The sequence below is a fragment of the Equus przewalskii genome, chromosome 3, assembly GCF_037783145.1.
Source record: "Equus przewalskii isolate Varuska chromosome 3, EquPr2, whole genome shotgun sequence".
Lineage (NCBI taxonomy): Eukaryota > Metazoa > Chordata > Mammalia > Perissodactyla > Equidae > Equus > Equus przewalskii.
In genome coordinates, this window is record NC_091833.1 from 45296217 (window position 1) to 45312513 (window position 16297).

The 16297-nt window shown below is 36.7% G+C and overlaps 1 protein-coding gene across 1 annotated transcript in view; it reads right to left on the bottom strand.

Annotated features, from left to right (window-relative positions):
- The window catches only part of GRID2 (glutamate ionotropic receptor delta type subunit 2), a 1375518-nt gene that overhangs the window by 633841 nt on the left and 725380 nt on the right, over window positions 1–16297 (bottom strand). The window contains exon 4 of the mRNA XM_070612619.1: window positions 10436–10641. Coding sequence (XP_070468720.1) covers window positions 10436–10641 — 206 coding nt within the window. The remainder of the gene's footprint in view (window positions 1–10435; window positions 10642–16297) is intronic.

A 16297-nucleotide genomic window follows, 5' to 3' on the forward strand; every position in this document is an offset into this window, starting at 1 on the left:
AGCACTACAGTTGGAGGCCATTTTAAATAGTGAAATCACCAACAAAAGGCAAAAAAAATACAAAAGATGACACTAAAGACTGCAAAAAGAACAGTTGCTTACAGTATGAAAGCCAAAGCAAGAATGCAGAGCACAGTTTCGTTGGAACTTAGCTGGGAATATGGGCTGTGGGGCAACTTGAATTTTTCACAGCTCTGCCCATTTCTGTGAAGGACTATGAAAGCATCCTTATTATTGGTTTGGGGATTACTACTCACAAATTCTAGTGAGTAGGTGAATTTGCAAATAGAAAATCAGTGAATAAAGAGGATTGACTCTACTTAAAATGTAAGCCAATTTTCACAGGGGCCTTCTCACACACTGTCTTGTGCAAAATGTCCCTGAGAGCTGACATTCACCTTTATGCCAGAAAAAAAAAAAAAAAAGGAGTAAGATTCTATTCTAAAGAAACCAAATTGACTTTCTGGAGTAATTTAGGGAGACTAATGTTGGCATTAATGTCCTAGAGCAAAGGTCACTCACAAATGCACATACAAAATCTAGAATTACCCCTAGTAAAATGGCAGTGTCCTGTCTGATCAATGTATATGGAAGCTTGTCAATGGACAAGCCAAAATTCCTTCTTCATATGGACAGCTTTAAATCAACTTTTTATTAATTCATTCCTAAATATGAATGTCAACCAAGGATTACAAGACATTTGAAGACAACTGCAATATGAAAAAGATTAAGATAAAACAAGGAAAAATTTACCTTAGAAAAGATAGACAGATAATTTGAGAAAATAAGAGGACTTAAAAATTCTAAGTGATCACTTTTGAGAAATGTAAGAAGCTATTTTACACATTAAAAAAGGCTTACCAAGCATCATGGCAGAGTGAGCTCTTCCCTTATACTCTCCACCCTAAGATACAATGAAAAGGACATTCATAAACCAATAGAGGACATTCATACAACACAATAGACATCTGAGAGCCCCACACAGCCATCCGTCTGAGGGTGGAGGTGCTGGGCCTCCCAGGAGGAAGAGTAAGGAGGTGAGGGGATCTCGTCTTGCTCCCTGGCAGTGACCTAGGCCATGGAACTGTGTGCAGCTCTGAAAGGAGAGGGAGGAGGGGTGGCTCTCCGCAGGAACACCTTTACTCTCTAAATTGCCTCTCCGATGTGGGAAAGCTCCACACAGAGGAGGCTAAGCTATTGTGGGGGTGTCTTCATTGAGTCAGCACCCCAGGAGGGCAGATAGTGAGAGAAGAGTGAGAATGCCACTAGAATCAGGCGCTGAAAGAAACTGCACCTCCTCCAACCTGATGCACCAGCTCAGCCAGTCAGCCAGAGCAAGGGATACCTGCCAGAGCACCTGCACATATGTTAGTAAAGCAGTAGCCGAGACCTGGCAATCACAGATGGGCCCTGTCACCATAGATTCCAAAGGACAGGCACAGATGCCAGAGATCATGGCTGGCTCAGAATATAAATCTCCTAACCCCACCCCCAATGGCAGCAGGTGGAATCTGTGACCAGATACTACCAATATGCAAAGGCACAAATCCCCCACCTCATGAAAAAAATATGATGAGGTATAATAATACTCCAGGTCAGAAGGAAAATGACAAGCACCCAGAAATAAATCCTGAAGGCACAGAAACTTACAATATAAAAGAGAGAGAATTCAAAATTGCTACCATAAAATAACTCAATGAGTTATGAGAAAACTTGGAAAGACAGTTCAATGAGTTCAAGAATAAAATTAATAAACTGAGAGAATTTTTCACAAAAGAGATTGAAACTATAAAGAAAAACCAATCAAAAATGATGGAGATGAAAAATACAATGAATGAGATAAAGAAAAATCTGGAGTCCTCAAATAACGGAGCAGATATTATGGAGGACAGAATTAGTAATTTGGAGGACAGAAATATAGAGATGATTCAGATGGAGAAGACAGACCTAAGACTAAAAAGAAATGAAGAAATTCTTTGAGAAATATCTGACTCAATTAGGAAATGTAACATAAGGATTATAGGTATCCCCAAGGGAGAAGAGCAGGAGAAAAGAGCAGAGAGCTTGTTCAAAGAAATAATAGCTTAGAACTTCACAAACCTGTGGAACAATCTGGAAATACAACTAAAAGAAGTGAATATAACTCTTTACATCAATGTAAAAAGACCTTCCCCAAGGCATATAGTAGTAAAACTGGCAAAAGTCAATGATAAAGAAAAATATTAAGGACAGGAAGGGAGAAGAAAATCACTTACAAAAGAACCTTTATCAGGCTTTCAGCAGATTTCTCAGCAGAAACTTTGCAGGCTAGGAGAGAGTGAAATGATATATTCAAAATTCTGAAAGACAAAATCCTTCAGCCAAGAATACTCTATTCAGTGAAAATATCCTTCAGATATGATGGAGAAATAAAACTTCTCCCAGATCAACAAAAGCTGAAGGAGTTCATCCCCACAAGACCCCCACCTACAAGAAGGGAGCAAGAAGGTCTTCATAAGTGAGAAAGAAGAGTTTATAAAGCCTTGAACAAGGAGATAAATAGGCAGCCAAAATCAGAAAATTGCTGCTCTCTAACAGGAAACATCTCAGCTCTAAAGGCAAACACAGGCTCAGAGTGAGTGGATAGGAGTCCATATTCCAAGCTAATGGCAAAGAAAAGAAAGCAGGTGTTGCCACACTTTTATCAGACAAAGTAGACTTCAAGATAAAAAGACAATGAGAAATAAAGAGGGGCAGTATATAATGATAAAAGGAACACTCCACAAAGAAGACATAAGACTTATAAATATATATGTACCCAACACAGGAGCATCAAGTTACATAAAGCAACTATTAACAAACCTAAAAGGAGATATCAACAACACACAATAATAGTAGTGGACCTTAGCATCCCACTTACGTCAATGGATAGGTCATCCAGACAGAAAGTCAACAAGAAAACACTGGCCTTAAATGAAACACTAGACCAGATAGACTTTTATATATATAACATTCTAGCTGAAAGCACCAGAATACACATTCTTCTCAAGTACACATGGAACATTATCAAAGAATGCCTGAATAAATTTAAGATTGAAATCATATCAACTATCTTTTCTGACTATAATGCTATGAAATTAGAAATCAACTATAAGGAAAAAGCTGGGAAAGTTACAAATATGTGGAGACAAAACAACATGCTACTAAACAACCAATGGATCATTGGAGAAATTAAAGGAGAAAAATCAAAACATATCTCAAGACACAAGAAAATGAAAATACACCATACCAACTATATGGGATACAGCAAAAGAGGTCTTAATTCATAACAATACAGGCCCACCTTAACAAACAAGGAAAACCTCAATTAAGCAATTTTAAATCAAACCTAAGAAATTAAAAAAAGAAGAACAAAGCCCAAAGTCAGCAGATAGAGGGAAATAATAAAAATTTGAGTAGAAATAAATGAAATTGAAGCAAAAAAAAAAGTAGAAAGGATCAATGAAACTAAGAGCTGGTTCGTTGAGAAGATAAACAAAATTGTCAAACTCTTAGCCAGATTCACTAAGAAAAAAAGAGAGAAGCCTCAAACAAATAAAATTAGAAATGATAGAGGAGGGGCCGGCCCCGTGGCCAAGTGGTTAAGTTCAAGTGCTCCACTGCAGCAACCCAGGGTTCCGCCGGTTCGGATCCTAGGCACGGACATGGCACCACTCGTCAGGCCATGGTGAGGGGGCATCCGACATGCCACAACTGGAGGGATCTGCAGCTAGGATATACAACTATGTGCCGGGAGGGGGGGGGGTGGTTTGGGGGAGATAGAGCAGAAAGAAAAAAGAAATAAAAGAGGAGAAATTACAAAGAATATCACAGAAATATAAAGGATTATAAGAGAATACTATGAAAAATTATATGCCAACAAATTAGACAATCTAGAAGAAATGGATAAATTTTTAGACTCATAAAACCTCCCCAAACTGAATCAAGAGGAAACAGAGAATCTGAAAAGAACAATCATAAGTAAAGAGATTGAAACAGTAATAAAAAACCTCCCCCAAAATAAAAGTCCAGGACCAGATGGCTTCTCTGGAGAATTCTACCAAACATTGAAAGAAGATTTAATAGCTATCCTTCTCAAACTAGTCCAAAAAATTTAAGAATGTGGAACACTTCCCAACACATTTTACGAGGCCACTATCACCCTGATCCCAAAGCCAGACAAAGACAAGACAAAGAAGTAAAATTATAGGCTGATATCACTGATGAACATAGATGCAAAAATCATCAACAAAATATTGGCAAACCAAATGCAACACATTAAAAGGATCATACACCCTGATCAAGTGGGATTTATACCAGGGACGCAGGGATGGTTCATCATCTACAAAGCAATCAAGGTGATACATCACATTAATAAAATGAGGAATAAACAGCACATGATCATCTCAATAGATGCAGAGAAAGCATTTGACAAGATCCAACATCCATTTATGATAAAAACTCTCAATAAAATGGGCATAGAAGGAAATTACCTCAACATAATAAAAGCCATACATGATAAACCCACAGCCAATATCAGACTCGAAAGGGAAAACTGAAAGCCATTCCTCTGAGTACAGAAATGGGACAAAGATACTCACTCTCACCACTCTTATTCAACATAGTACTGGAGGTTTTGGCCAGAGCCATTAGGCAAGTAAAAGAAATAAAGGGTATCTAAAAGAAGTGAAACTCTTGCTGTTTGCAGACAACGTGATTTTATATAGAGAAAACCTAAAGAATCCATTGTAAAACTATTGGAAGTAGTCAGTAACTACAGCAAAGTTGCAGAGTACAAAATCAACTTACAAAAGTCAGTTGCATTTCTATAACCTAATAACGAACTAACTGAAAGAGGACTCAAGAATACAATCCCATTTACAATTGCAACACATAGAGTAAAATATCTAAGAATAAATTCAACCCAGGAGGTGAAAGACCTATACAATGAAAACTATAGGACACTATTGCAAGAAATTGATGATGACGTAAAGAAATGGAAAGATATTCCATGCACATGTATTGGAAGAATAAACAGAGTTAAAATATCCATATTTCCTAAAGCAATCTACAGATTCAACGCAGTTCAGAATCCCAATGACTTTCTTCATGGAAATAGAACAAAAGATCCTAAAATTCATATGGGGCAACAAAAGACCCCCAATAGCTAAAGCAATCCTGAGAAAAAAGCACAGAGCTGGAGACATCACAATCCCTGACTTCAAAATATACTGCAAAAACAGATACACAGATCAATGGAACAGAATTGAAAGCCCAAAAATAGAACTACACATCTATGGACAGCTAACCTTTGACAAAGGAGCTAAGAACATACAATGGAGAAAGGAAAATCTCTTCAATAAATGGTGTTGGGGAAACCGGGCAGCCACATGCAAAAGAGTGAAAATAGATCATCTTTCACCATACACAAAAATTAACTCAAAATAGATCAAAGACTTGAAGTTAAGACATGGAACCTTAAAACTTCTAGAAGAAAATTAGTCAGTACACTCTTTGACATTGGTCTTTGAAGGATATTTTCAAATACTATGTCTACTCAGGCAAGGGAAACAAAAGAAAAAATAAACAAACGGGACTTCATCAGACTAAGAGCTCCTGCAAGGCAAAGGAAACCAGGACCAAAACAAAAAGACAACCCAGCAACTGGGAGAAAACATTTGCAAATCATATATCCAACAAAGGATTAACCTCCAAAATATACAAAGAATTCACACAGCTCTACACAAAAAAGCAAACAATCCGATCGAAAAATGGTCAGAGGATGAGAGCAGACATTTTTTCACAGAAGATATACAGATGGCCAATAGGCACATGAAAAGATGGTCAACATCACTAATAATCAGGGAAATAAATGCAAATCAAAACTACACTGAGATGTCACCTTAGACCCATTAGAATGACCAAGACAACCACCAAGACAAAAAATAACAAATGTGGAGAGGATGCAGAAAAAGGCAACCCTCACAGACTGTTGGCGGGAATGCACACTGGTGCAGTCATTATGGAAAACAGTGTGGGTATTTTTCAAAAAATTAAAAACAGAAATACCAAATGACCTGGCTATCCTACTACTGGGTATTTATCCAAAACTTGAAATCCACAATTCAAAGATACTTATGCACCCTTATGTTCATTGCAGCATTATTCACAATAGCCAAGATGTGGAAACCACCCAAGTGCCCACTGACTGACAAATGGATAAAGAAGAAGTGGTATATATGTACAATGGAATACTACTCAGCCATAAAAAAGAAAAAAATTATCCCAGTTGGAACAACATGGATGGATCTTGAGGGTTTTATGGTAAACGAAATAAGCCAGACAGAGAAAGTCAAACACTGTATGATTTCACTCATATGTGGAAGATAAACTAACACATGGACAGTGAGAACAGATTAGTGATTACCGGAGGGGAAGGGGGTTGGAGAGTGGGCATAAGGGGTAAAGAGGCACATTTATATGGTGACTGACAAATAATAATGTACAACAGAAATTTTACAATGTTATGAACTATTATGACCTCAATAAAATAAGAAAACAAAGGTTTGCCAAGCACGGAGTGAAATGGATGGCAAAAGAAACCCATTTAGACACAATTGTGAACTTTTAAAATGTTAAAGTTCTCAAAATGTTTCAAGGTGCAAACAACCAACTGCCTTCAACTGCATACGGATGAGGCATCCATTGGATTTCTATTAGTCACCTGACTAATACCTGAGAGCCAGAATACAATACATTAATGCTATTGATGTTCTGAGGTAAATGATTTGTAGCCTAGGAATTTATAATTAGCCAACTTATTCATGAAGGATGAAATTAGAATAAATATATTTTCGTAAATGAAAAGAATGATAAACTCTATGTTCCACATACCATTCTTTAGGAAGTTACTTCAGAATATTCTTCAGCAAAATAAGAAACTAGAAGACATGGAATCTAGGAATTTTGGGATCTGACCCAGATGAATGAGGAAGGAAGTGCCAGAAATAGGGCAGGAAAGAGAGGTTCTGGGAAGGAAGGCTCCAGGCAGAAAAGAGAAATTTTGGAGATTTGCTACTAAAGATAGGAACTTAGAAATTAAGTAGCAGACAACAATAAAAAGAAGGAAAAAGTAAGGAAAGTAATAACTGAAATGAAAAACCTGAAGCTGAGTGAGGAAAATATCTCAACAAAATAATATCTCAATACTTTGTTGTGCAGGGAAAAGTATTTATAGTGATAAAAATATAAGCACATTTATAGATTTCCACCCTATAGAATCAACTTTTAGCCAAAGCATGAAAGATTTACTTATGATTACAGAGTAGAAAATACATGATTCTTACACACCCAATATCAAAGTAAAGTTGGATGTCTTAGAAGTTGGGAGGCTGAAGAGTGGATCACGGTGAAAGGAGCTTAGGGACACTGTGCTCTGTAGAGGGGACAGTATAAGAGTAAAGGCCTGGCTATGTTATTTGAAGTTATTCAACATTGTGTTATATTGAGGTGAGGTGTGAGGATTGGTGAAGCAAATTAACTAAATCTTCATTTTTCATATCAGAAATGTAGGAGATAAAATAACAACAAATAATACCAGATTAAGTAAAAATAGAAAATTTAAAGAGCTAAGAGTGACTCCATCTATCAACAGAATATTATGCAGCTATTAAGAGCACTTCGTATATCCCAACGGAATGAGCTCCTTGACGTTACTACAATAACAAAAATCCAGGCATAGAACTTATACTTGGTATACCACTATTTGTGTAAAAAAGAGTAAAAAGTGTGTGTGTGTGCATGTGCTCATATGAATATGTATATGTGAAAGTGTATGTATATGCCTGAAATGTCATACAAGATATACTGCCTTCAGAGAAGAAAATCAGGGGCTCAAGAAACAATGGCAGGAGGTTATTCTTTTGAACCTTTTAAATCTTGAAAAACGTGAATCCATAGAGTATTCTAAAAGTAAATATCAATTACATTTTAAAAATTAAAAAATAAGTAATTCCTTCTGAAAAGAATAACGAGAGGTAGAAAGAAATTGACCACGGCACTTTTCCTTTTCATTATAAAACCCCCAGTTGTATTTGACTTTTTAAACTCTGTCCATATATCCCTCACACACACACACACACACACACACACACACACACACTGAATTGTTGTTTGCCTGTCATTGTCTGCCTAATGAATTCTTATTCATTTTGCAAGATTCGAGTAAAGCAAATTCTCCGTGAAACTTTTCCTGACCCCAGCCAAACTCCCTGCAGTGTACCCATCACTACTACAGCTTTTTCTTTTGCATTTTGTTAGTTACATGCCCGCCTCCTCCACTAGATGCAGTGATCCTCTAAGTCAGGAGCTATTCCTTGTGTCTCCAGACCTTCAGCGCTGCCTGCCTTTTGAATTCAGTGCTGTTTGCCTTTTGAATGGACTGTTTCTAGTACTTAAAGAGTTAGCCTATATCGTAAGTGGGGAAATGTTCCTAGAACCCATGGGAGAGCAGAAGCACGCTGGGAGGTGTACACCAACCACTGTAGAGGTCAGAGAACAGTACAGCCAGCATAGCACAGGGAAGGGGGTGGGTTCACACTCTTTTTGTCACTTCTACATCACTGCTTGAGACTGTAGGATATGCTTAGTCCACAGTTTGGAGACATAAAATCAGTGATTGTGAAAGACAAGTGAGAGGGACAAAAAACGGTGGTTGGGTAAAGAAAGGGAGAGAAGTCTCCCAGGAAAATCACAAAAGTAGATTTTATGTGTTTGGGACCAAAGAGGGAGGCAGCAGATTATTATAAATAGCAAAGGTCACAGTCAAGGATGAGGGCCATAGCATCTGCTAGAAAAAGCGATCTAGAAGTTACCATTTCTTGAGCATCTACTAGGTGCCACCCTCCCAACCCTTTAAGACATATTATAGGATATCTCAGTAATCTAAATTAGAAATTTAATAAGTTGAAATCAATATATCATTATTATTGATTAATAATTATTTTACTGATGACAAAAAGGAGGCTCAGAAATGTTAAGTAATTTGCCAACACCACATGGCCAGAAAGTGACTGAAATGGACTTCTATTTGTAGGTTACATACCATTTTCCTTTTGTGAATCCCTACTCACGATGCTAAGTCTGGTTCAAATGTGCCTTCTCAATGAAGTCTTCTCTGATCTTCCCAGCCAAAAATGACCACAGATACTTCAACTTCGTTTACTCTAATTTTAAGATTCTAGTGTCTGTTACATGTCTTTGTATATTTGACTTCAATCTTCTAGTAGATTTTGTGTTTCTTGGACGAAGGAAGGAAAGAATATTTCCTATTTTACATTTCCTGTGGTGGAAAAATCTAGTGGTTCAATGAGACTCTCTTAAGTCATTGGCTAGACTAACAAAGGTCAAAGTTCTATATTTGTTCTTAAACTGCATCACAAAATTTTCCATTAAAACAAAAAAGTTATTATTGATGATTTTCTGAAAGTTTTATTCTTCTTAGTGATTTATATTCTGCTTTGAGTCCCTTGACACCAGTTATATTAGAGAGTCAAGGAACTTCTTATACATTCCTAATTTGGAGACTTTATAGCAGTATTTTGGGGGCTAAAAAAAGCTTCACTGAGGAATGAGGAAAAAGTATTAGTCAAATAAACTCAGCAAAATTAAAAACGCTAATAATAAGACCCATGTGAAAGTATGTAATGTCAAGACTAGTTCTAGCACTATATAAAATTTAAAACTGGAAGTAAGGCAAAAATGACCTGACAACAATTCTTTGTAAGGCAACAGCAAGCATTTTAGCACAAAGAGATGTTATAACAATGATTAAAAAATCTTAATTGTAGTTTTACAAAGTTTCAGAGCTTCTAGGCAAATGAACAGATAATATTAGAAATTCGAGGATGCAGCATCAAAAATGTACAGTGGTCATCACTTTGTAGAGTTTCAGACATTTTAATTATTTGTCCTGGTACAGAGTTCACAGATCAGAAGTAAATCCACTATATGTTTTTGTAAAAGTAATCGTGTTTAGGAAATTCAGGTAAATCTTTTCTCAGAAGTAAAATTTTTACTTGCCAAAAAATTTAAGAATTAGTTAGAGAACTATGCACTTGTGAATTCATTCTTGAACATGTTATATTCATTCAGGTCAACGGCACTTTTAAACTCACTTTGAATTTCTTAACATCATCCTGGCCATGTGCCTAAACATATATAAATACAAACATTCTCAGCAATTAACCAGACAGTATGAGGTAAATGCCATGAGCGGGGAACTCACTTCATTAGTGCTAATGGGAGCTGTGTAGTTAATTCCCTTGTACTGCTCTTAATTTTCCTCTCCTCTGCGGAGTCCATTCCAAAGCATTAGGTTTATACCCGCTCCTCCCAGCCCATGACAATTTTTACTTACCTCAGTAATGAAGGATTTGGCTGTGGCAGGATTCATAACAAGGATGGCTCGCCTGAGAGTGTCTCGATAGCGATTCAGTTCCTCTATTCTCATGGTATCGAAGAGAGTGGTAATCATTTTATTGATGTTGTTTTCTACCTTCTGAAGTGCAACATCCATCCCCTGCTGAGATACTTTGTCCAAAAACTCCTGTATTCCACGGATATCTAGGAACATCAAAAGCCCATCAAAATGTGAATTACAGCACAGAAGGGAGGTAAAAGCTATTTCACTTATATCAGAATAGTTTATTGTTCGACACTGTAGTTTGTGTAAAAGTAGTAATTGAGTAGCTGATGGAACTCTCAAATATGTTTAAGGTTTAGTAGGATTTAATGTGTTTACACGAAAAACATACGAACTATTATTTTTTTAATGAATTTCTTTCTCTCCACTGATAATTTCTAAATTATCTCACCTCCCACAATGTTATGATAGGGTGGAGGGAGGTGGTTAGGGAGAATCCTCACTTCCCTAAAGCAAATGTGAGATAAGGAAAGTACATTCCTTATTTTCCTCAGCATTAAAAAGCATTAAAAAGTGATGTTAACCTCATGTAAACATGAATATCATTAACGGCAGATGAACCTAAATCAAGATTACTAATGTTTCCTAAAACAGCTAACAATATCACTAAATTGACTTTTACAATCTAAATAGAAAAAGTGGTTTGAGAGGTTGTCTTCAGAACTTCTCTGGTCACTTAGACCACAAATAAAATAACTACATTTTGTCTATTTTATGAGTACTACCTCGTTAGCTCAAATCTGGCAAACTTGGTAGGAGAGTTTTCTTTTCCAGAGTGTGGGGAATGTACTTTGTGTGCAGAACAAATTGTAACAAAACCTTCACACGTCCATTCCAAAATATGCAAAGTTCTGAAAGATTATCAAATAACAAATTGTGTCCATTTCACATTTAAGTGAGGAGGGTAAAATCTAGTCTAAATAAAGAGTTTATAAGTTTATACTTTGATATATATTTAAGGAACAAGAAGTATCTCAAATGTTACAAATAGTTTTCCTAGCACCACATTGGCTGTTTACAGAAGAAGGAATCTCAACATTGATAAATATGATTCGAAGATGTACCTAGCACAATATAATTTTAATATAGCAGATTTTGCTTTTACTATATAATAAGTTATATTTTTCTGTATATGTCCATGGCATAAAATCTTTAAAGGGAAAAATTGGTGAAAACTATGAAGTAAATGGGATTGTAGGTTGCTTTTTTATGAATGGACTGTATCTCAAAATTCCTAATTGTGTCTGATTGCATCAAGTAAAATTTGCCTCTCAAGGGAAATAATTAGTTCATGTGTTTTTTCAATGTATTAATAATTAAAGGCAATATATAAGCACTTCAAATAAGAAAACAAACAGCTACAAATTTGGAAACTGACATTTGCTCATAATAAATGTTTCTATTTGCAAGGTTACAAATTAATTTAAAAAACCCTTTGCTTTCTTCCTGTGATTAGTTTTACCTCAAAACAATTACTATAAATTATATGTTTAGTTATCTGAAAACTCTCAAACTCTTCAAAATAGATAATTGCATAAATTATACCTTATATTCCTTATTCCTAATTATTTTATAAACCCAGGATGTCAGCATCAAAGCACCTTAAAAGAACAGAGCCTCATCTAGAGCAGAACAAGAGATAAAAGAGCTGGAATAATAAAAGTATTATGTACTCATTAAACATCCAAGTCAGAAAGTACCTAAGGGCCTAAAATACTCAAGCATGGATTAAACAAAGGGTTGGATCTGACGAAATTTAGCAGACGCAGGTAGACATATAACAGGACTATGAATACACTCCAGCAGGCATTCTCAAACTTTGGTGTGAATCATAATCACCCAGAAATCATTAAAAAATACAGAAGCTTATGCCCACCCCAGAATCAATAAACCTTTAAAACACGTGTCAGAGCAGATCCTTGATTTTGAATTGTATGTGTTTCTTTAGTTGTTGTTTCTTAATTTATTACTCAAATGTGCATCTAAATATAAGACAAACAAAACCAAAAATATATTGAAATAAAAAAAGATACTCAGAAAACATGATCTAAGGCTCTAGATCATTCACGTTATAGAAAATCTTCTGTTTACAGAAATAATATGCCAGTGCAATTTCATACCTTAAGTTTGAGAAAAAAATTGTTCCAAAAAACATTTATTGACTATGGGACACAGTGCAAGGAATACAGCAGTGAATACACTTCCCCACACTGAGACAGACAATAAACAAGTAAACAAACTAATACATACAAATGGCACTAAGTGCTTGGAAGCAAACAATAGGGGTGCTCTGGTAGCTAATGACAGGGTGGGGAGGAAGATGCGTCTTAGAATACTCAGGGAAAGTTTCTCTGGAAAACTGGTATTTATACTGTGATCTAAGGGTTGAGAAGACATTATCCAGGAAAGAGGTAGGAAGAGAGGACAAGAGCAAAGGAAAATACCCTAGGGCAGCGAGGAGCTTGTGTCTGAAGCAACTTAAGCATTCCAGTGTGGCTGCAGCCAAGCTAGTGAGGAGGACAGCAGAGTTAGGGGAAGCCGTGTGGACAGGGAGGGTTGGATTATGTGGACTCTGGTGAGATGCAGGAAGGGGTTTTGATTCTATTCTAGATAGAGTTTTAATCTGTTGAAAGTTTTAAGTAGAGGATCTGACTAAGTGGCTGATGGGCTATGTGTGCAGAATGAAAAGTAGTCTGTCTGAGTGACTTCTTAGACACTATGATTCAAATTGAGCTTGTAAATGATCTCTCCTTGATTTAGAACAGTATGACACCTTTTAGCTTTTATTTTTGACCAGAAGTTAAGTAATATCTATATTGTTATTTAGCCAGAAAAGTGATGTGATAAAAGGTTGCTATTATCCCTCTGCTTCCTTAGTCTGGAATTCTGAGTATCACTGCCTAGAGATGTGATTGTAAAAGTTTTGAAAATTTTTTTGATCTGTAAGTGAAGAAACATTTATTTTATAGATGTCTTCAAAGATTATACTAGAGAGGGCTTGTGTGTATGTGTGCAAAATCCAGTGTAGGGTCTAACCCATGGTAGTTGCTGCCATTGTTAACAATAGTACATAAGTACTTGCCAAGAGGCCACTTCTTCATCCACCAATAGGGTGAAATTGACTAAAATCTACAGATGGCTAGCTGGCCCAAATAGCAAGCACAATATTTTAGACTCTTGGATTGCAGGAGTTAAATAATAATAGCTTTGCTTGTTTGAGAATAGCACCAGACACTCATGATATGTGGCAACTGGTAAGGTTGATGTGAGAAGAGTCAGAATCATACTGTCTATTAGCTGATCTGTGGGAAAGCATCATGAAAAGAGAGAGTGGGAGTTTGGTTTTGCTAATTCATGAACATAATCAACCATCACAATTATTCAACTACATTATCTGTATGCCTATTAATTTGCAGGAAATGAGAACAGAAAAGTCAAGACTTGGTGCCTGACCTCAAGGAGCTTGCAGGCCTGTGGGTGTGGCTGGGTGCTGTTTATTCATAACAGAAATTTAAATAATAGTTTCAATTCAGTAGTTCCCAGTGACTATTAATTCTACTGACCAGATAATTAAATAACAGCAAGTGGTGGAAGGTTCATTAACTGATTTATTAAACATAAGATTAGGAAGAAAAAAAAGTCTTTTTTTCCTGGGCACTCTAAAGGAGCTTGTGGTTGGCAGAATAGTGACCTTCCAAAGATGCCCAGGTCCTAACCCCTGAAATCTGTGAATATTTAGGTTAGCTAGCAAAGAGGAATTAATGCGCCAAATGCATTAAGGTTGCTAATCATCTGACCTTAGATGGGGAGATATCTCGTATTATTTGGGTGGGTCTAGTATAATCACAGGGTCCTTAAATTGGAGGAGGGAGGCAGAAAATGAGACTCAAAAGGAAATCTGACTTCTGATGAATGAGTTGACTTTTGGGCAACTTCAGAGAGATGCAACATTGCTGGCTTTGAACACGGAGGAAGGGGATCTGGAGAGAAGAAACGTGGATGGTCTCAAGATGCCGGAAAAAGTAAGGAAGTTTCTCCCTGAGAAACTCCAGAAAGGAACACAGGCTTGCAGATATTTGGGTTTTAGCCCATGTTTTAAGATCCCATGTCAGATTTCTGACCTACAGAACTATAAAGTACTAATTTGTGTTGTTTAAGCCTTTAAATTTATGGTCATTTGTTACACCAGCAATAGAAAACTAATGTAGAAGTATACGTTAGTCCTTAGGTCGGCATTTTTCAAATCATGGTCCACTGAATTTTGTTTTGGAATCATCTGGAGAACTTGTTGAAAAGAAAGATTTCTGAGCCTCACTCCATTCCTATGGAATCTGAAACTCTCAAGATGAAGCCTAGAGATTTTCTCACTGATGATTCTTAAGAAATGAGTTTGGGAACCAATGCTGCAATTTCTTAATCTTCCTTGCATCACAGACTCCTTTGAGAAAATCATGAAGATTATGGATCCTCTCTCTCCCCAGTAAATGTACATAACCAAAACATTCCACACTCCACCTAGATTATGGTCTCTCAGTCTGATCTGCATGCTTCCCAGGGTAGTTATTGGAGAACCTAGATTAGCATATTGTCATTGCTCTTAATGATTTATTTTCTTTCCGTACTATATAAGAAGGTGAAGTATAGATATTCACGTCAACTAGTAGTGCGTATTACATTTTACTTAAATAGAGGAACATTTTAAATAAAAATATTAAGAAACATAACAAACACATAAAGACATTTCCCAATAACCTTCAATTGTTTTCAGTTACGATTTAGTCAAACTCTAGTTGTCCTTCAGGTCCAAGAAAAACCTACTAAGCTGTAGAAGATTGGGTTCCCAGGGAAGCTGACTCTGAGAAGGAGAAGGAAGAACAGAAAATTTGTTAGGGACTGCTCTCAGGAATAGCACTTGTGCACCAAGGGAAATAAGCAAAATTCAGCAGAGGGAGAGCTGTGATGCAGTCTCAACAGAGACCTGCCCAGGCCTCTGGAAGTGGAATGGCCTTCAGAGTTATACCAAGTTAGGGCTGGTGGAATAAGAGACCATAATCCTGTGTGGACTTTGGTGGCTCTCTTCAGCTGAGGGCAATTCCTGGGGAGAGCAGTCAGCTGCTGAGAGAATAAGTACTTCCATTGAGAAGGAGATTTGGGTGGCGCAGGACAGAATGCATTAGGGAATATTCCTTGCGTTTATGGAGGCAAAGCTATTTTGGTTTCCAGGGTAAGTTGACGTGAAAAGCCCTTATAAATCATTTCTAGTCAACACTGCATTTTTCTTTTCTGAAATCACTTTTTATAGGGGAAAACACACTACACATGATGTCAGAAAACCAGGTTTGGATCCTTACTTTGTTACTCATGTAGCCCTGTAAACTTGGAACAAATTGTATAGCTAATGTCTGTTGTTTTTACCTTCCCAGTGCTTCTTCTCTTTTATTCAAGGGACAAGACCTCATTTTTCATTCAAGAAATAAACCTGGACCCATCCCTGGTGTTCCACTTTTATTTTGTTCTACAATCTATTACTGGATGGTCATGTGTCCCAGGATAGTCAATTTGAGCTCTCCATGTCCTTGGCCTAACGAATTAGTTCAGGAATAGTCACAGGGCTCAAATAGGGATTGAAATTTGATATATGAATAATTAAAAAGAAATGATCTCTCTTTTGCATCATGAGTTCTAATGTTGTAGCTTTGGGATTGCAAGAGCTGGTGTGCTTAGACAGAAACTGAGAATGAAACCAATAAGCGAAGTGAAGCAGAGGGAAGCCAGATGTTGCATAGATTTTCCAAC